Genomic DNA, 19,021 nt, shown 5'->3' with positions numbered 1-19,021 from the left:
AATATGATCATTAGTTAAATGTTCAAAAACAAATCCAGTCAAGCCTAGTTTTGCTGGACTGCCATTAGCTGCAAAGCATTTCACGCACAAGCATTAACAATTTTCAATCCTGGACTGTTATCACTGACATTGCTTGGTTTCAGCTGTATCTCGCTGACACGAAGAAAATTGGTCTCTCTTGGCAGCTTCAGGTCAGATACTTTAACCCACACATATGATGTCCCTAAGGGCTCAGTTTTGGCCCTCTACTGTTTATCATTTTAATGTGTCCACCTTGTGTTATTATTTGAAAATATTCATCAAGATTATAATCAAATTTATAATCAAATCAATCTGCACCAAGCCCTCTGATACACTGCCTCCTGACTCCTAGATTAGCTGTTTGGTTGATATTAAATGTGGATGACCAAAAATTTCCTTGAGTAAAAATACTAACTAAAACACTAACTGTTCTGTGTTTTATTATGTTTTCTATGGCACAGGTTCATAACCTTAGTATTAGCTTGGATTCTGCACTTTCTCTGATGTCTCATATTAACCACATAATTAAAATGGCCTTTTCACGTCTTAAAATATTGCCAGACTGCGTCCCTCTTTCCCTAACTCTTCCTGGCATATATATTTTCTGTAACATTTATATTTTTGGTTTCTTCTTTGAATAATAATAATAATGCATCCTTGTTTGTAATATTATTATTATGTATTTATTTTAAAGAATGTGTACTCATTAAAGTTTAATTGTCCTCTTCTTAGTCCATACCATATAGAAAGAAACTAAGTTGTCTTGAAAACCACTTTTAATGTTTTATTTATTTATATATTTTTAAATACAGGGAATCCTGTATTTACACACACACACATACACACACCTTTCCCACAGTCCAAGAATACATTTGTAGGAGGATAAGCTTTTCAATAGTCTTCAGCTGAGTATTTGAGTGAATAAGTGTGTAACGCCCTGTGATGGACTGGGGCTCTGTCCAGTGTGTGTTCCTTCCTTGCTCCCATTAATTCCACGTAGACTTCGGACCCTCCATGAACAGGATAAAGAGGTTGCAGAAACGACTGATAGACATAATATAATGAATATTTACATATTATATGTAATATAGTTTTTATAATTTACTTTGCAAATTAAAACGACGGAATGAACTACCAAATATATACGTCATTTTATAAATTATTTAAAAACAAACAAACAAACAAACAAAAAACGGGTTACTGATCTCACGTTTGGGTTTATGTTTTAGAGGATGACTTTCAAACGGAATGTCAAGGCAGAATCTCAAATGGCTCCCTACATAGTGCACTGCGTAGTTTCGGAAATAACGTCTTCCCCGCTTCAGTACTGCACTACGTGTAGATTTGGGACATAACCTCAGGGGCCTTGGATCAGCACTGGACTACTTACCTAAATTGCTACGCTGATTTTACACTATTTCCTGCATATATATTTCCACATCAAGACCCATATTACGTATTTATTGGTTAGTTTTTTAAATTAATGTTTTTATTCATAGTAAGATATTGTTGGTGTAGACATTTTGAAATTGACGGCAGGCACTTCTGTTGCCGACTCTGTGTAGAGGTCCTCGGCTGTAGGTGACATTCGTTTGAAGGGGCAGCGACTGGAGAAGAGAAGAAATAAAGCACTGTTTAGCAAGCAGTCATGGCACAGGCGGTGCAGAAACTGGTGGCTAAAGTACCAACTTTGGTTGGGGGTAAGAGTATTTGTGTTTTACTTAAGCTAAAATGTTTATTTGTAAAGGGAACGACGGCTATATACCGGCGAGGCAGCGTCTGTAGCTGCTGCAGATAAGAAAAGGCCGCACCGACCATGAAAAGTCATAGCCGGCCGCAGCACGAAAGAAAAAAACATTGAAATAACTAATATATACTAGAAATAAAATTTTATATCGTGGGGTTGTTTACGACTGCGATCATGTCATGATCCAAATTACTAAAAGTGTAGAATTAGGAACCAACACCGTGGTTGAGGATTTCTGCTTTGAAACTGTAAAGTTGACGGGATTAGTTTAGTAGATTCATTCATTCATTCATTCATTATCTGTAACTGCTTATCCAGTTCAGGGTCGCGGTGGGTCCGGAGCCTACCTGGAATCATTGGGTGCAAGGCGGGAATACACCCTGGAGGGGGCGCCAGTCCTTCCCAGGGCAACACACACATACTTTCGGACACAAATCCACCTACCAACATGTGTTTTTGGACTGTGTTAATTGCCAGGTTTAGGGGTGGGTTTTAGCAGAGGAATCATCAACTTTGCTCGACACTCTACAGTTGTGCTCTCCTGCTGTAAAGTCTTAATAGGCCAAATTTCAACACCTAGGGTTTCTTCTGTCAAAAATCTACGGAACCAATCCCATCAACTTGTGGAGTGGGTCCTTTGAGATGCAGGAACTTTTTGCATGGTCATAAGTCTTAATGGAGGCAAATATATTCATTTAAGCCACCTTTAAGACAGTTGTGTTGTTGTTTTTTTTGTTTTTTTTTCCCCCCAAAATAACATCTGATTGTAATTTCGATGAGTAAGAGAACAATAAAAAAAAGGCACAGAAAAACTGCCCAGAACTGAAAGCAGCATTACATCACCATCAAACAACAAACACAAAGATTTGTCAATTTTAAAATTTTTAAACTAACTTTAAAATTAGTCCAATAAATGGAGGGCAGCGGCCTGTAATGACCGTCCATCAGTGACAGATGTTGTAAATAATGTATGCTGAAATATTGAAAGTGAGCTTAAAATCTTGAAACATTTAATATTGCAATATATATTGATATTGAATTATTGTCCAGCCCTAGCATGTACACAGTAATTGATTATCAAATTCTTGCAGACTTTTTTAAGAGGTCTCACTCTGAATTCTCTTGTGACTTTTGCCTCAATTTGATAATTTCTAATATGCAATTTAATAAATGTTTGAAATAATTTTTATTCTTTGCATTCTGCAGAGACATCTTTTTTGAGGTAGAGCATCTGATGGAACTGATTGTAACGGACTCCCAGTTTATTACTCACGTTTAACAAAATGCTCCACAGTGGTAGCTATTCAGAGCATTGGATCAGTGACAGTGTCCCTGTTTAACTACAAGACAATACTAAAATTCTACCTTTTTAAATCAGAGAACATTGTGTTAATGATTTTAAATTCAATTGTGGTATACCAAACTGTGTAAATTAAGACATTGAATATAAATTTGTTTGCTGTGCTGCAAAACTAAAAATGAATCTCCAGTGGGACTGAATTATCAAGTAGCAGGCACATTTTAAATATTATTTCTGAGGCATAATACATTAGGGCAGCTTTGTCCACAAGTTGCCCTTTTTAGTTGAACCACAGTCCATTTAATATCTTTGAAATAGCGGCCCAGTCTTCTTTTACTGGAACAGGACCTAAAACACCACAGTTTTGATTTCTTACACAGAATATCTAATATAATAATAATAATAATTTTATTTATTTATTTTTTTGCAGCTGCAGTGAACTACTCAAAGCCCCGGTTATCAACATTTTGGTATTATGCCCGTGTTGAGCTGGTGCCACCTACCCCAGCGGAGGTCCCCAAAGCAGTGGCCAGTTTCTCAGAGATGCTCAAAGCATTCCAGTCTGGACGTCTCGGTCAGACCACAGTTCGGGTAAGTGCACTAGACCAAAACATTAGTGATACAACATGGTTTTTGTGTGAAACATAAGTATTTTAAAATTGAACTAGCTTGTTTAAGACGGCGTGACATTTGCAGTATATATTGATCTTGACTGTTTCTAGTTAAAATCTAAACATATTTGTTTGCTATCTCAGTCATTAATTAAAACAGAAATTAGAGTGGACCGAGGACATTTAACACAATCTTCTGTCACAAAAAATCCAATGTACACCAGTCAGCTATGTAATATTAGAAACAGCATTTTAAAGATTTGATTGCTTTAAAATGAAGTTGACCATTACATAACTATGTTTTGACAGGATGCTTTGAGGAATGGCCTCGTTGCCACTGAAGTCCTGATGTGGTTCTACATTGGAGAGATAATCGGGAAGAGAGGCCTTGTGGGATATGATGTGTAAATGTGGACTCTGTTGCTTGCTCTTTCTTTGTCTTATGTTGGCACTTCTTGGAATCCAGGAAACTTAATAAATATCTATTGTTAAACAAAAGTTTCTGCTTCCTTTTTAGACACAGTCTGTTAAAGGTTTAAGATTATCACTGAGTCCAGACAGAAGCTCTAACATACATTCTGTTCCAAAATGCCATGTTTTCCAACAATAGTCCTAGAGGCGCATTGTGTTCTCTGCAGTTACAATTCATTAAGGGATTCATTTTGAATTCACAGGTATACACTGAATGCAGAAGTTGAAAATTATTTTAATGTTTTGCTGTTTTTTTTTTTTTTTTTTTTAAAGTGGACCTGCATTAAGTCCCCTTCTCAGATTCCCCCCCGTTTGTGTGCGAGTTTCCTCTGCATGCTTCAGTTTCTTCCCACTATCCAATAGTTCAGTTGACTGTGTGTGTGTGTGTGTGAGAGAGATGCATCTTGTTGCCCTGTCCAGGGTGTGTTTATGCCTTGTGACCAATGAGTCAGGACAGTCTTCCGAACCACTGTGATCGTGATCAGGATGAAGTGGTTACAGAAAAATATTACACCACTCTGCAGGGTGTAAATGATGACATTGAATATAAATTAGTTTGCTGTGCTGCAAAACTAAAAATTAATCTCCAGTTGGACTGAATTATCACTATAACCAGCATGTAATTTTAAATATTTCTGAGGCATAATACAATAGGGCAGCTTTGCCTCAGTGCCCTGTCCAGTGTGTGTTTGTGCCTTGTGATCAATGATTCAGGGCAGTCTTCGGAACCACTCGGATCATCATCAGGATGAAGTGGCCACAGAAAAATTATACACCACTCTGCATGGGAAATTTTTAAAATATATATTTCTTTTAATTGTAGGCACCTATAAAATACTTGATCTAAATTAATCAGCTCACTGACAATCAGTTTTTCTAGTGGAAGTGAGTGTATTAAAGACAAAGCACTAACATCATGGGTGTGGACCAGAGGATGTGTATATTTTCACCTAAAGAATTAAAAATCTACCTCGAGTGCCCAAATATTTCTTGAAGCCAATAGCATATTGAAAATGCATTAATGGAATATTATTCTTAACTAGCTTTCTTTAAGAGCATGTTTGGCTCTCTTGTGGATAACTGGAGAATTTCTTTTGAAGTAGTGACAAATTCTGTTCAGCAAAGAATACAGCATTGACTAGTCTTTTAATAGATTATGCTATGATTGACATTTCTTCACGCTCTCGAGTTTCAGACAATGTCTGCGCAACGTTTCCCAGATATCTCTGAAATTCATGACGCACTTCTTCGGCTTCTTCTTCTAGGTTTGAGTGAATGAGGGGAAGCTTGTTCAACTGAGAAGCTGCGTAAAACAAAAATAGACAATCCATGTATTTTAAAGTCTCATTCTGCAAATACTCATGGTTCTTAAATGTTTGAGGGGAGAAAAAAACTAATTAAAGCTTTACTGATCCATAAATAACAACAAAAGTAGCATATTACCTAACTGAGGATGTGATGTATCTGCTCCGCTACCAGGCTTGTGATGTGCTATGAGCAGACACTGTGCTGGCAGTAGGCTTTGTGAAGAGATGAATGTGGAGTACCAGGTTTCTACTTCTTTAAGATGACTTGGAATGTCAGGGTTAAATACTATTACTACCCCATTGGAGTCTTTCATCAAAGCTGGCCAGCATGCTTCAAACCTGTGACAATAACATAGTAAGTTAAGAGAAATATCAAAACAAAATATCCCAGTGTCTCTCGTAACCGTACAAGTTGTCAATATGTGAACATTTTAAAATTGTGTAATTATCCATTATTTATGTTATGTCAAAGGACCATACTAATAAAAAATGCTGTTGCAGATGCGATTGACTGAAAGTGGTATACCAATCAGCCATAACATTTACACCCAGTGCCTAATATTGTGTAGGTCATTCATGTCACTCAAACAGCTATGATTCATTGAGACATGGAAGACATCCTGTTTTATTTAGCATCAGATCCTTAAAGGCCTGTAACATGCAAGTTGGGACCTTCATGGATTACACTTATTTTTCCAGCACATCCCACAGATTCTTCCCCAGATAATCAAAGGGCATACAGGCCACCTTCTTCCATTGCTCTCTGGTCCAATTTTGAGTGTAGGCCCTTGCTGCAGTGGACCTGAGTCAGCATGGGCACTCTGACTGGTCTAAGGAGCACCTTACAAAGCACACATCGATATACTGTGTGTTCTAAACATGATGACATAGCCAGCATTAACATTTTCAACAATTGTGCTAGTAGCTCTTCTTTTTATAGTAGCTCCTATGATCCTGCTTCTGGTTCACTTGTCCTTTTTTGGACAGTTTTGGTAGGTACTAACAGCAGTGGATGAAGTACACAAATCATGTACTTGAGTTAAAGTACAGACACCCAACGTAAAATATTACTCAGGTAAAAGCAGAAGTCTTTCAGCTGGATTTTCATGAGTAAAAGTACAAACGTATTTGTACTTAATTATAAAAAAATTACAAGTATCATGATTTATTATGGCTCTAATGTCTGATTATCATTTTTGTAACAATGAAAACTTTTTCAAACATTAGTATGCATGTTAATATTGTCATTTTCCAATGAAAAACATGTATCTCCATTTCACTGGTTTCACTACTACATCATCTGAGCACAGCAGCTATCCTTCACATTGTATAAAAATTTAAAGATGAATGGACCACTAGAAATGCTCCAAAAATACCTGGAATAAAATAAGTTACTGTTTTGGAGATACATGTTTTTCATTGGATAGCGACAATATGTAACATGGCCTCGTGATGCAACAGGTTTGATGGTAGTGTTTTGAATTTATCACATCAGTGTTTCAATTTGCAAGATACTTGTGGAGATTTGACAAGGTTAAAACTTTTCAGTTTGTGTTTAGAGTTAGGAGAAATAGAGCCGTTCAGTGGAAATGTGTTAAACTTCTGGGAAAATCTTATATTCTCACAGGTCAGTCCAGATGTTTTAAGGCACCTACCCATCCTACTCTTACAGCAGTAAAAGCCTCCACCCCTTCTGAGAAGTCTTTACATCAAACTCTGGAGCAGTGAAGATTTCTGCATTCACACAAAGACAGTAGGTGCTACCTTTGTGAAGAGCACATTTCCACTGCAACACGGCCCAATGCTGTGGGGCTTCACAGTCCTCTAGCTAAAACTTAGTATTGTGCATGGTGACTTTATATGGTGACTTTAGGCTTATGTGTAATTGCTCTGGGGCAACACATTCTATTGGCAATGCTTTTAGAAAGTATGCAACATAGGTGCACCTTAAAAAGGCTAAGGTGTTTCTTGATGTACTTCAATTACCTTCTATGTAATCAGGTAAAATATATAATGTGTGACTAAGTGTGGATGGAAGGAACACTCACTTAAAATCTCCAGCACAGTCCCAGAGCTCCACCTCACAAGCAGAGTCTTTACTTCCACTTCCCAGATTCTGTGACTCAAATTCCAGTATCCTTAGAAAGGCAAAGAGCAGATTTGTGGATCTATGTATAGTCAGACTTCCGGAGTATGCTAATTTGAATCCCTTTATTGTTTTGCCATTGTGATACAAATTTGAGAGTACTGCTTAACGTTATTTTCATGCAACATAACAGGAACATACAGTATAATGTATACTGCGTAGCATTATTCTGGATTTCAGCAGCATATGATACGTGAAAATGATTTCGGGTTTTCAAGCTCCCAAATTTAAATATCAGTCTCTGTTTTCATATTAATCTTACCTCACTCCTTGTGTGGGACTGTAATCTGTCCCAATTGTCTCCACTGTGTCTGAGAGAAAATTTGCCAGAACTGTCTTTCCACACTGTCAACAGAATTACAGCAACATTTTATAGCTACATGAACTGAAACAATAATTAAATAAACGTATCTAACAAAAGAACGTAAGATCACGCTTACCTCGCTTGGTCCAATTAAAAGTATTTTTGCTTTTAGCATTTTCAGGTGTGAAGAATATCCCAGAAACGACTGGGAAAACAAACTGGGATTCAATCTCAGAACGAATCGATTCTTCGACTTCAGACATGTCATAATCGAGAGACGACTCCACAATTTTTGATTGGATGCTACACAAAGACGTTCAAGTTGGTTTCATATGATATATGCGGTATAAACTCATATCAAGTTTATCATTTGAATTAGATATTCGGCATGTCCCTCTAGACAGCAGATCTAAAAATTGATATATAATATTAAACAGTAAAATATTCTGTACGATTCCTATCAATTTGGTGCTCATCTGAAGGGCTTGTCAACAACGTTAATTTAGCTTAATATAACAGTCTAAATTTCCTCTAAGACCATACATTAGTGTTTTTTATAGTAGTATGTTTTATTTTTGAAGTATGCAACCGACTCTATTAACTACCGTCACATAGAATTGGAATCAGAGTCGACTCATCTCAGGATTCGAACAAATTTATTTAGTTATTTATTAGATAACTTTGCGTTCAGATTAATAAAACTGGGTGACACATGCTGGAGGAAATGCATACTATCTATCAATGGAGGGAAACGGAATAAGCTTTAAAGGTCTGTTGTTTTGAACCCACTTTAAAGCACTAGCCACTGGAAAGGCTAACGTATACATCCCGTTGTCAAGGTGCCACATTGGAAACGAATCGTTAATTTCACATCCACAGTTTCGACACAAAGCTACAACACAGCTGCTAATTCGTGCACAATAAATACAGGTTTCTCCAAGGATGTCCACTTTTCATTAGTGAAAACGAGAAACTGTGTAGCACATTAAAATATTAAGCTTTTATTTTCAGCTTCTTTCTCGGCTGAATTTGTTCGTTTACTGACGGCCGCATAACTGCAATGTAATAGTCTACGCAACAGGGGGCAGACTGTGGAAGTGTTTGATGTGATTTATTTCAGAAAGTATTTTTCATTACTTCTCAAATAAGTAAATATGTAAATAAGACAATAAATAAGTACATATTTCGTACATAAAATCATCTCTGTTAATCAGAATTGCCTATTTAGTTAGACATTCTTTCAAAGAAAAATCCCTACTGCCTAAAAGGGGCTTAGAGCCGTGACACCTTTTCCCCAGATTCATTGATTATAGGGTTAGGGTATGTATGTATGTATGTATGTATGTATGTATGTATTTATTTATTTATTTTAATTATTTCAGGTGATTGTTTACAAATAATAAGCAGTGTTCCTAAGCCCTTATAAAGAAAATATGAGGGCCTTTTTAAGTATGTCAGCAAATTGATTTGGGGATATAACTCTCCTAAGAAATAAGACAACCAAGTCAAGGGAAAAATGGCCTTTTTTTGCCATAAAATAAGGTATCTTACATAGATATCAGGCATTTCCGAGTTGTCTTCCTCGTCTAAATCTCCCCAATCACTGCACTGTATCCCACTGAGTTTCTTCAATCACAGCACTAGACCGTGTTTATGGTCTAGTGCTGATGGCAAAAAGACACGTTTAAACAGAGTAAAACAGGCAAAATGAGAGTGGAGTAGTATGTGTGTTGATTAAATATGCTGAAAATGAGAAAAAGAAAAAAATTGGGCAAAGCAGAGCTGTAAAACGAGTGATGTTAACAATGTCAGAATATTTTTGACTGCACCCGTGACCCCAGATGGCACATCAGAGTGTGAAAAATGTTGGTCTAGCACATAAACAACAAACCACATGAACACGTTAACAAGTTTAAAACTTTATTTTCACGGGAGAGTATCTTTAACACTTACAACCAATCCCTATCTGGTATCCCGTCTCTCTCTCTCTCTCTCTCTCTCTCTCTCTCTCTCTCTCTCTCTCTCTCTCTCTCTCTCTCTCTCTCTTTCTGATCCTAATGTGCCTTTAAACTCACTCCCAAAAAATACACTTTCATAAAGTCCAAATTTACAAAGCAGACGTGTACAGTTGGGATTGGATGATATAAATTGTTTATGCAAAAGCAGGGGTACTCTACTTATTGGAGTGGTCATTTTGTTTTCCATGCCCAGATAAACATGACCAAACCAACTCAAGAGGTATGTTACAGGAGTCTAATATTGAGAGTTGCTAAAGTGGCAGTGTTTCTCACTTTACATGTACAGATTAATCTGCTGTTCAGATGGCATCCCTTATGCTTGTGTCTCTTCTGTAATGCCTATTGCAAAAGTAGTTGCACCCCCTACTTTGCACAGTGTTATTTATCTATTTACACTGTAATATTTTTTGTAGAAAATGTTGTACTGCTAATATGGCCTGATATAAATATGGTTTGTAAATAATGTATATTCTAAAATCTGAAACGTCTACCTAATTCTGCCTATTCTGCCATCCATGTAAATTTGTAAATATATATTCTGCTGCTTGGGAAGGCTGTCTGCTAAATTTCATTATGCATATGTATAATGACACCAGTAAAGACTCTTACTGTATTTTACTTCAGCAAAAGACAATTAAAACTGCTTTTTACTTGAGAGTTTTCTCACTCCCAGGACTGAATTTTCCTCTAAAACCAAAGGAAGGGGTTGGGTGCATGTTTCCTTCCTAAAATTCACAGACACAGTGCAGATGGGAAAAGAGCCAGATGTAAAATGTGTTATCTAGATTTGCTATAAGAGAAAGGTTCTGCAATGTTCATTCACAAATAGGTTACTTTGGAAACAAATCTATCTAAATATGTAAAAGAATTTGGGGCACAAATCAAAGGACAATCTGATATGAAACAGCATACACCTAACATTAAACAAATGAATTAAAACTGCATAGAAAAAAAAGCACAGCCAGTAATAATGTTTCTTACCAGTTATCTTTTTACATGAAACTCTAGTGTACTTAATAGTAGTCTCCACTAATTTAAAAGAAGTATTTACAAAATACAGACACGCTTTTTGACAATTAGTAAAAATTTTAATTGTAGTATCAATAAGTCATTGAATAATGCATCTTTTTTCACAAATAAAACTGTGGCACTTAATGTCTGGATAAATACAAAGTTTAGTGTTTAAAAAAAAAAAAAAAGAAAATACAAATATTAATAGACAATGGCATAATACGGCATTTATGTGTAACAATTTTTATGATTTTCAGTCTAAGCCGAAAGGCACTGCTGCAATTTGCTCAATTTTTATTTTGTTTTTAGTATTTTTATTTTTTTTAGTTTAAATTTCTTTTTAAAGTAAAAAGTAATAGCTTTAATAATGGCTGAACATAACAAAAATAATATGTGGTGTAGAAAAATAGCAAACAAAATCAAAACACTCCTTCATTTTGGAACACACTCTATATACAAACAACAAAAAAGCAAATCTTCAAGTTCATTTCAACTGGCAGATTTTGACCGATGTTCCGACTCCAAACCCAGGATAGAGTGGCTCGTTGAAAGTTGTCTCGAAGCGATGGAGACACGTCATTTTCTCGCCGATGCTGTAGAATGCCAGCAGACCTGCAGTGTAGTCCAGGTAGACCCCTAACCTCGGGGAGTGGGGGCCATTAATACTTGTGTCCACTCTGTTATGCCAGGCTGAGTAGCCTGAGTCAGAGCATAGGAGGCTCCAGGATTTATCATTGTAACCCAGCAAGCACAGGGAGCCTTTGCCTTTGCGGCTAATGCCGCGATATGTCACTCCAACAGAGAACTCTCCACTCCACTCTATCTCCCAGTAGTAGCGGCCGCTAGACAGACCCTCACGACACAGCACCTGGGCAAAACTGTCGAAGCGTTCTGCATTATCCGGATAGGGTTGAAGGCTACGGGTTCTGGTCACCTTTCTGTTGTTTTCAGACAGATGTAGCTCCTTATAGGCCGTGGAAGGGTCCAGTCTGAGCTGACAGAAGTCTGCAGACAAGGACAACAGAATTCATTAACTTGTAGTAGCACATAAGTGCAAATATATCACAAGCTTCTAAATAGAACTTGGCTTGTTTTTTGGAACATCTTTTACATTATTCAGCATAGTGACTGACCACCATGAAACTATCATTTGTCAGACACACTTATTCAGAACAAAATATAAATCTGCAATAATTTTACACATGTAGGTTAATGCAATATTAGGAGTCTTGCCCAAGGACTGTTAATAATACAAATTTGTGCTCCAGCTCAAGTTTAATTAAACACTAATCTGCCATCTAGGAAGCAGTGGCAATACCCACTATGCTACACTGATCCTTATGGGTGTAGTTACATTTAATTTACTGAAATATAAATTTGATTTCTTGTTTATTACATTTCTTCAAACTCACAAAAATAACTGACCAGCCCAGAATTTTTTTGGTTTCCTTAAAACTTGCAGCGTTCCTCAATGACATGACCATCTTATATTTTTCTGTACTGTCAGATGCCAAGTTCATATCCTGGTGATGTCACAAGCTTTAAAGTTGCTAAATATTAAAATAATGCCTGTATATTTAAAACTGACCAACCACTGTATTGGTCTGACCAAAATAGGTGGTTCTTTCAACTCCTCATATATTCTTTTGTGTCATCATTCAAAGAATCCTTTTTGGTAGCGTTATAACAAACAGTGGTGTAGAACATCACTGTTTATTTTACAGAGACCTATTCTATGTCAAAGAAATCTTTAAGCATTGTGAGCTACAAGAGACAGCATGTCACCTGAGAAGTAACGGACTCATTCAGCATAAAGAAAGTATTCAAAGATATCCTACTTACATTTCAGAAACTCAGACCGGCTCCTGGGTTGTGAAGGCAAGGCACTGTCTACTGTATGGACCTCTTTGACTAGATACAGAAAGACATAAATGAAGTACAATGTCTAAACTTCCATATTATTTGCATGTTGTTTTTGAATAATTTATCATTCTGTGGAATTGATTCATGTGGAAGCCTCACCTCGGCTACTTTTCTCTCTGACTATTCGGTTCTCCAGGGTGTACACAGGCACTTCATTCACTGTAACATACCAGAAAATCACATCAGAAACTTCACAATTGCAATTAATTTGCTCATTGGAGCTGAAATGCATTACGTCTGCAAAGCTGCCTAATCAGCAGTTTAAAGCTCATTACGTAACAACTTTCCTGGGACTGAGGATATTTGCACACTGCTTGCTTCATCCAGTCGGAACTGTTCTTAATGTGTACCACACACTAGTCACACTTCCAAAGACTATTTACTTTTTCAACTCGATCATATGATAGCTCCTCATTGGCTGCAGTTTGTACTCAGCAATCATGTGTGTCTGCTGGATTAAACATCCTCCTCATACCAGAAGGTTGTTAAAGTTAAAGAACAAACAACTCCAAAAGATCATGTGTATATGCAAAAATAGCTACTTCAGATGTATTTGTATTCCTTGTGTCTCCTTCCCTATTGGTGGAGGTTCATATGACCATAGTATTATATCCCTGTAAGGGTTTGCAATATAAAATCACAATACTTAGAATACAAACAGTTTTTGTTAATAGACATTTTTCTATTACATTTTTCAGTGTTTCAAAACACGGTCTATAACTGTGAATAAAGAGGGTTTTATTCAATATTAAGCATTTTGCACTGCGTTAAATACAGTAACACAGGTCTTATAGTACAATGCAATAAAACATGCAGATGGTTCGTCCATTTTTTTAAGCACTAATGATGGGCAAGAATTGTGCAAATTGTGATATAAAATATAGCCATTTTTCAGGAAGTGACAATCCATGTCCCTATATTCCTAATTTATTCCATAAGTTTTTACAATGACTATATAGTTAGAAGTGTTTTCTATTAGAAGTTGTTGTTATAAGTGTTTTCTGACCTGACTTTGAAATCCTCAGGAGTTCCTCTCTGCCCAGTTCCTCAAGCTGCTCTTTAATCTCAGCAACGGCTTTCCTGACGGCGCTGAAGGAGAAGTCTGGGTTCAGAGACACTTTAGGAATGAATCCATCGTCAGTTGGGGTGCAGAGATAGTTGAAATTCTGCAGTGAAGGGGGAAAACAAGTGAAATTGTTAAGAAGACCATTGGTAGTGTGGGTCTAAAACAAGGGTAAAAGGGCTTATTCACAAAGAAATGGTGTGGCCACTGGCTTTTGATTCCAGTTTAGCAGAGCCACTCAGATCACACATTATGGTTCCTTTTGTAGTTCTGTATGAAAACCTGCAGCCACACCTTCCTTTGTGGGACCTCTGGTTCTTAAATGAGATTGTCAGAGAAGGCTGTTTAATTGTTTAATGCTTGTCACAGTGAGATACCTTTTCCTGCTGATAGGGTTGAGTACAGCTTGTGTGTCAGAAGTTTAATTTGGTTATTTGAGTTAGAAGATCCAGTACTATTAATAATCTGTTATTAATAAAACTGTTAATCTTTGTTTTGTAATACAATATACCCAACACATCTAATCCTGCTAATCAGTAAATAAGCAAGCTCATCCAGAGTGACAGTGAATGTATTAGACCAGAAGAACACTCCGGCATCCTGGAAACCATAGCAATACTTGAATCAGTGGTAATCACACCTAGCCACTAGTTTGTTTCTCTACCTGTAAGAAGTGAATGTGATCCTCAGTGCTGTAAAGCTGCTTTAGGCCAGTCTCCTTCTTCTTGAGCTCATCAATCTCTTGCTCTAGACGCTCCATCAGCCCCTCAGCCTGGCTGAATGCTGCCTTTTCATTGATATTGATCAGCTTGGTGACTTCTGACCTCATCCTTTCGATAGAGGTGATCATCTCATCAAACATCTTCTTGCTCTCTGCCATGGCCCTCTGAGCTGAGCTCTAAGACACAATAGTAAAACATTTAAGTGAAAAAGGCTTAAATGTGAATATATTTACATGACCTTCAACATGTGCCCCACTTCATTTAAATCAAGAATTTCAGACACAACGTGCCAACAACTGTTTTTTATCAAACAAAAGGACAATTATGGCCCAGCCTCAAGGTTTATTTGCTTTCCTGTACCTAAGGCAGTTATAGAGTTACTAAAAAGATAAGCGTTCTCCCCCAGGTCACTGTCATTCATGCTTGTATAAAGCTATGACCTTGGGCTCATTTGTGGCCTGGTCTGATATTTTACACTTTGTTTTTTATATGAGCAACTGGGGCCTGTTCTAGAATGGTATTTTCAAATTGTGGCCTACTTTCAAGGAGTCCACAGCCGTCTTCAGTTCCTCCAACTCTTTGGTCCTCTGCTGGCATTTTTGTTTGATCTCAGCTTGGGACACTCCAAGAAGTTTCTGTCAGAAGGAAACACAAACTCTTTAATCTCTAGAGCTGTTATATCTACACCTCTATGATATACAATATACGTTTTTCTTGCACAACATTTCACCCCAAATATTTCTTACACAAACGAGTTACTTGTACTCACTGTACTATATCAGTAATCACTGTAATTCTGAGAACCTCCTTAATATGGGCGGCTTTATCTGCAACACCAAAAGAAGAATAGGGAGCATGGGAATGCCAGCCACGTCAGGAATGTGAAACTGGCTCTGCCTGCCTTGTTGAGAGGCATTTCAAGGTGCACATGCCCTGCCCCTTGGAAAATGAAGAGGGGCCTTTAGGGCAACGTTTCAGCAAAAGCCCACCGAACCATTCTTCAAGATAAGCTTGAAGGAATGTGGAGAATCTGGGAAGGGGGTGAATAAGGGAGTGTGTGATGTGTGTGCCCGTGTGTGTGAGGGAGACACACAGAGAAAGAGATGAAAAACAGGGGGTCTTAAATCTGGGATAAGGTCCCCCTGGTCCCAGCAGAATAAACAAACCATTTGTAGTTAGTACCTGTTGATCCCTGCTCTGGATCACACTAAGCATTACATTCCTTTCAGAGGTTTACGAAAACAACGTGGTCAGTCTTTGATAATGCAAACCTATGGACTATTTACAGCACATGTCTAGGGCTAAAGGTTGAAGACAGAAATATAGACACTGATATAGATAAAATAATATAAATTATTCACTGTCTATATAACAGTACAGCACTGGTCAGAAAATAGTTCCCTAAAACATCCTGCTCTACATGTCTCTTAACAAAACGTGGTATTACTTGTCCTCTAAAAACTTAAAAAAGTCACTTATTTATAGTTTTTAATCTGTTTTTTCAACTGTCCCCACAGTGCTGACCTATAGTGGCCCTCCACTGCATGATATGGCCTGCAAGTAATAGCTTAAAATGGTGTAGAGCTTTTGGCAATTTAATACAGGAGACTTTTCTAAGGGAAATTCTGTGGGACATGGACATCTACAATCTGCATGTCTCCCAATGGTACGTATCTACAGAGGTGGGTGATGGCTTTAGCTATTTGGCAAGAGGTCAAAGTACAAAAAAATATCTCTCTCTCTCTCTCTCTCTCTCTCTCTCTCTGTGATAGTGTGGGGGATGGGGGTGTGTAAGCTCCCGCCTGATCTCCTGAAACTCACATTCCTTTATCTGTGGGATCTGCCTCTCCCTGTACCTCTCCCTGACCATCCCTTTCCTATCCCTTCTCACTCATTTCCAATAAAATAGAAAATATTTTTCGTAAGTACAACCATACACAGGGCAGTTCCAGAACACACTTCACTCTGAATGTATCTTTCAATCACTTAACCTTTGGTTAACATGCCATAGGGGACACTCCCCGTGTGGTTCGGAGCTGTCCGGCAGGGTGTGATAGCTGTATTTGGTGCTGAGTGTCAGTGACTTTTGTTCTAGTAGTTTCCCTTCAGTACATCAGGTTTCATCATTTCCTTCACTCCCCTTGCTCCATTGTGATCATTTTTTTACAGACAGTTGTACTCAACTTACATGCTTTGGATACCACTGAACTAGTTTGACTGAACATTTTGAAAGTCATTGTGAGGTTTTGTCAAAGCCAAAGACAAGGCTTTGAGATAAGCCAGAATTTGAGATAAGCCTTAATGGAATTTTTCTGCAGTGTTTACTACTCAATCCTTGAACATATCTTAGTAGTCACCTCAATCATTATCAATCTAAAACATTTTTATAGGTACATGATTTATATATCACTATCTAGCAGTCACCACCTACATCATACTAGTCAGCAGATATTAACTGAACAAGTTAATGAGAATGAGATCAGTAACTGAATAAGCTTAAGGGGATAAGTTCATAGTCACACCTCAGTGATTGCTACTGTAAATAAACCACTCCTGCACTTTTTAGTATGAGTTTCGTCTCTGAAAAAGTGTTTCCACTGAACTCACCTGTTTCTCACTCCTCTCCGCTTCAGCAGACACTATGTCATGTCCCTTGTGCTCGCTGACGGTGCAGATGGCACAGATACACATTTGGTCAGTCCGGCAGAAGAGCTCCAAACTCTTTTGGTGTTGTGGACAGATTTTCCTATCCAGGTTGCCCAGCTCATCCACCAGCTTGTGCCTCTTGAAGGTGGCTGACTCGTAGTGGGGCTTGAGGTGTTTCTCACAGTATGAAGCCAGGCAGTTAAGGCAAGACTTGACAGCTTTGAGCTTCTTGCCTGTGCAGAAGTCGCATGGGACATCTGAAGGTCCGGCAAAGCTTCCATTGGTGGAGGGTGGAGGAGGTAGATTGAGGTTCAGGCCTGTCTTCTTGATCTTCTCTGCCACTTTGGTCAGGGTGGCATTGGGCCGCAGCACGGGCCTCTGTGTAAAGGTGATCCTGCACTGTGGGCAGATGTAGATGCCAGTGTAGTCTGCCTCGTTCCAGTAGCCGCTGATGCAGTCCATGCAGAAGCTGTGGCCACATGGGATGGCAACAGGATCCCTTAGAAGGCTGGCACACAGGTGGCAGCTGAAGTAGTCCGGGGACATGGGTTCAGCCATGGTTAACCCTTGGCAGACAAGCGTCCGTTCACAGTGTAAATGTGTTCGTTCAGAGGAGAGAATGAAAAGCCTGGGAGGTCGGAGTGGGCAGCTGGAGACTGGTCCTACTTGTATTTCTGAATTCCACAAGTTATTGATTGAAAGCGGAGAGAGCCCGCCCCTTCCTGAAGGAACACAGAGAGAGAGAGAGAGAGAGAGAGAGAGAGAGAGGGAGAGGGAGACAGAGTGAACACAGCCCTGTTCAGGTTCAGAAAAACAAGTTGAGCCAGGGTTGCTGGAGCCTTAAAAGAGACAGAGGGAGAGATGGAAGGCGGAGTAAGGGAAAAGAGGGCAGGGCTGTTGAAGGAGTGGATTTACTAGGTGGAGAAACCAGAGAGTGCTTTAATATACAAACTACAGGTTCTAGAGTGAATTAGCCATTTTTACTTCTGTAGAGCTGAACCAGGAACCAATAAAAACACAGTACTCAGACACCAACCACAACTGGTTAATGATTTAACATTATTTGCAGTAGTTTATCAGTGACTTTGATATGCTTTTTTTTTTTTTACTGCAATCTATACTTTGTATTCCTTCACAGGTGTCTGTTCTCTGTTCAGTGATTTTGTGCCTAATACTGAACGCCTTAGAAAAGACAGGTTGTATCCACAGATTTTATTTAAATAATAACATTTGGAATGGGAATTTGTCTAACTATATCTGTGGTTACACTTCACAGCAGGGTAGTGTTATTACTGGTACACCAATGTAATCCCATCATAAAATCTGATATTTATCAGTATCAACATATATCAGTGTTAACTTTAAAGTTAAGAAAAGTTTGTGACCTTCATGACAAAGAGATAACTACCAGAAACCAATACTGAAACCAACTTTCCCTAATTGCAAATGGGGAGTAAGGGGTGTGGTAGGCCATTATTAGGCTAAATAAGCAACAATAACTGCTGATGACTTTTTAAGCAGATAGTTTGAGTCATTTCCAATCTGAAGCTTGTTGAACTTGATCATACACTTGCTGAGCAGGTGTGAGTCAAAATTCAGTGAATAACTGGTAATAGCAAACAGATGATGTTTCCAGAGGTTGTGACTCCCGGGTTTTATCATTTACATTCCTCATTCCCTAATTCATCAGAATTTGGAATGAATTTCAAAGACCTCTCTTTGGGTTATAGG

General features: G+C 38.1%; 3 protein-coding genes across 3 annotated transcripts; 1 reads left to right on the top strand and 2 right to left on the bottom strand.

Annotated features, from left to right (window-relative positions):
• The first annotated feature begins 1,331 nt into the window (after window positions 1-1,331).
• atp5l (ATP synthase, H+ transporting, mitochondrial F0 complex, subunit g) lies at window positions 1,332-4,167 on the top strand. Its single transcript, XM_066661700.1, has 4 exons — window positions 1,332-1,487; window positions 1,587-1,721; window positions 3,499-3,659; window positions 3,989-4,167. The coding sequence occupies exons 2-4, from the start codon at window positions 1,670-1,672 to the stop codon at window positions 4,085-4,087; spliced, it is 312 nt and encodes a 103-aa protein (XP_066517797.1). The 5' UTR covers window positions 1,332-1,487; window positions 1,587-1,669; the 3' UTR covers window positions 4,088-4,167.
• Window positions 4,168-4,842: 675 nt separating this feature from the next.
• ift22 (intraflagellar transport 22 homolog (Chlamydomonas)) lies at window positions 4,843-8,191 on the bottom strand. The gene is made up of 5 exons (XM_066661945.1): window positions 8,044-8,191; window positions 7,866-7,948; window positions 7,506-7,595; window positions 5,594-5,796; window positions 4,843-5,453 (listed from the first exon to the last, which is right to left on the bottom strand). Exons 1-5 carry the CDS (start codon window positions 8,173-8,175, stop codon window positions 5,305-5,307), a joined length of 657 nt encoding a protein of 218 aa, XP_066518042.1. The 5' UTR covers window positions 8,176-8,191; the 3' UTR covers window positions 4,843-5,304.
• A 2,834-nt stretch (window positions 8,192-11,025) lies between these two features.
• ftr82 (finTRIM family, member 82) lies at window positions 11,026-18,087 on the bottom strand. The gene is made up of 7 exons (XM_066658945.1): window positions 17,252-18,087; window positions 15,184-15,279; window positions 14,587-14,820; window positions 13,866-14,025; window positions 12,959-13,018; window positions 12,779-12,847; window positions 11,026-11,941 (listed from the first exon to the last, which is right to left on the bottom strand). The coding sequence occupies exons 1-7, from the start codon at window positions 17,846-17,848 to the stop codon at window positions 11,421-11,423; spliced, it is 1,737 nt and encodes a 578-aa protein (XP_066515042.1). The 5' UTR covers window positions 17,849-18,087; the 3' UTR covers window positions 11,026-11,420.
• Between the last annotated feature and the right edge of the window lie 934 nt (window positions 18,088-19,021).

This window comes from Hoplias malabaricus, chromosome 2 (assembly GCF_029633855.1).
Source record: "Hoplias malabaricus isolate fHopMal1 chromosome 2, fHopMal1.hap1, whole genome shotgun sequence".
Taxonomy (NCBI): domain Eukaryota; kingdom Metazoa; phylum Chordata; class Actinopteri; order Characiformes; family Erythrinidae; genus Hoplias; species Hoplias malabaricus.
This window is presented reverse-complemented; position numbering and strand designations above follow the sequence as displayed.

Excerpts from the sequence above, each read along its gene's own strand:
- atp5l (XM_066661700.1), top strand. The coding sequence starts at position 1,670 with ATGGCACAGGCGGTGCAGAAACTGGTGGCTAAAGTACCAACTTTGGTT. Across the intron at positions 1,722-3,498 it reads AGTACCAACTTTGGTTGGGG|CTGCAGTGAACTACTCAAAG; the intron begins GTAAGAGTATTT and ends ATTTTTTTGCAG. Across the intron at positions 3,660-3,988 it reads TCGGTCAGACCACAGTTCGG|GATGCTTTGAGGAATGGCCT; the intron begins GTAAGTGCACTA and ends ATGTTTTGACAG.
- ftr82 (XM_066658945.1), bottom strand. The coding sequence starts at position 17,848 with ATGGCTGAACCCATGTCCCCGGACTACTTCAGCTGCCACCTGTGTGCC. Across the intron at positions 15,280-17,251 it reads CGGAGAGGAGTGAGAAACAG|AAACTTCTTGGAGTGTCCCA; the intron begins GTGAGTTCAGTG and ends TCCTTCTGACAG. Across the intron at positions 14,026-14,586 it reads ATCACATTCACTTCTTACAG|AATTTCAACTATCTCTGCAC; the intron begins GTAGAGAAACAA and ends CCTTCACTGCAG.
- ift22 (XM_066661945.1), bottom strand. The coding sequence starts at position 8,175 with ATGACATGTCTGAAGTCGAAGAATCGATTCGTTCTGAGATTGAATCCC. Across the intron at positions 7,949-8,043 it reads TTTTAATTGGACCAAGCGAG|TGTGGAAAGACAGTTCTGGC; the intron begins GTAAGCGTGATC and ends TTCTGTTGACAG. Across the intron at positions 5,797-7,505 it reads GACTGTGCTGGAGATTTTAA|GTTTGAAGCATGCTGGCCAG; the intron begins GTGAGTGTTCCT and ends TTATTGTCACAG.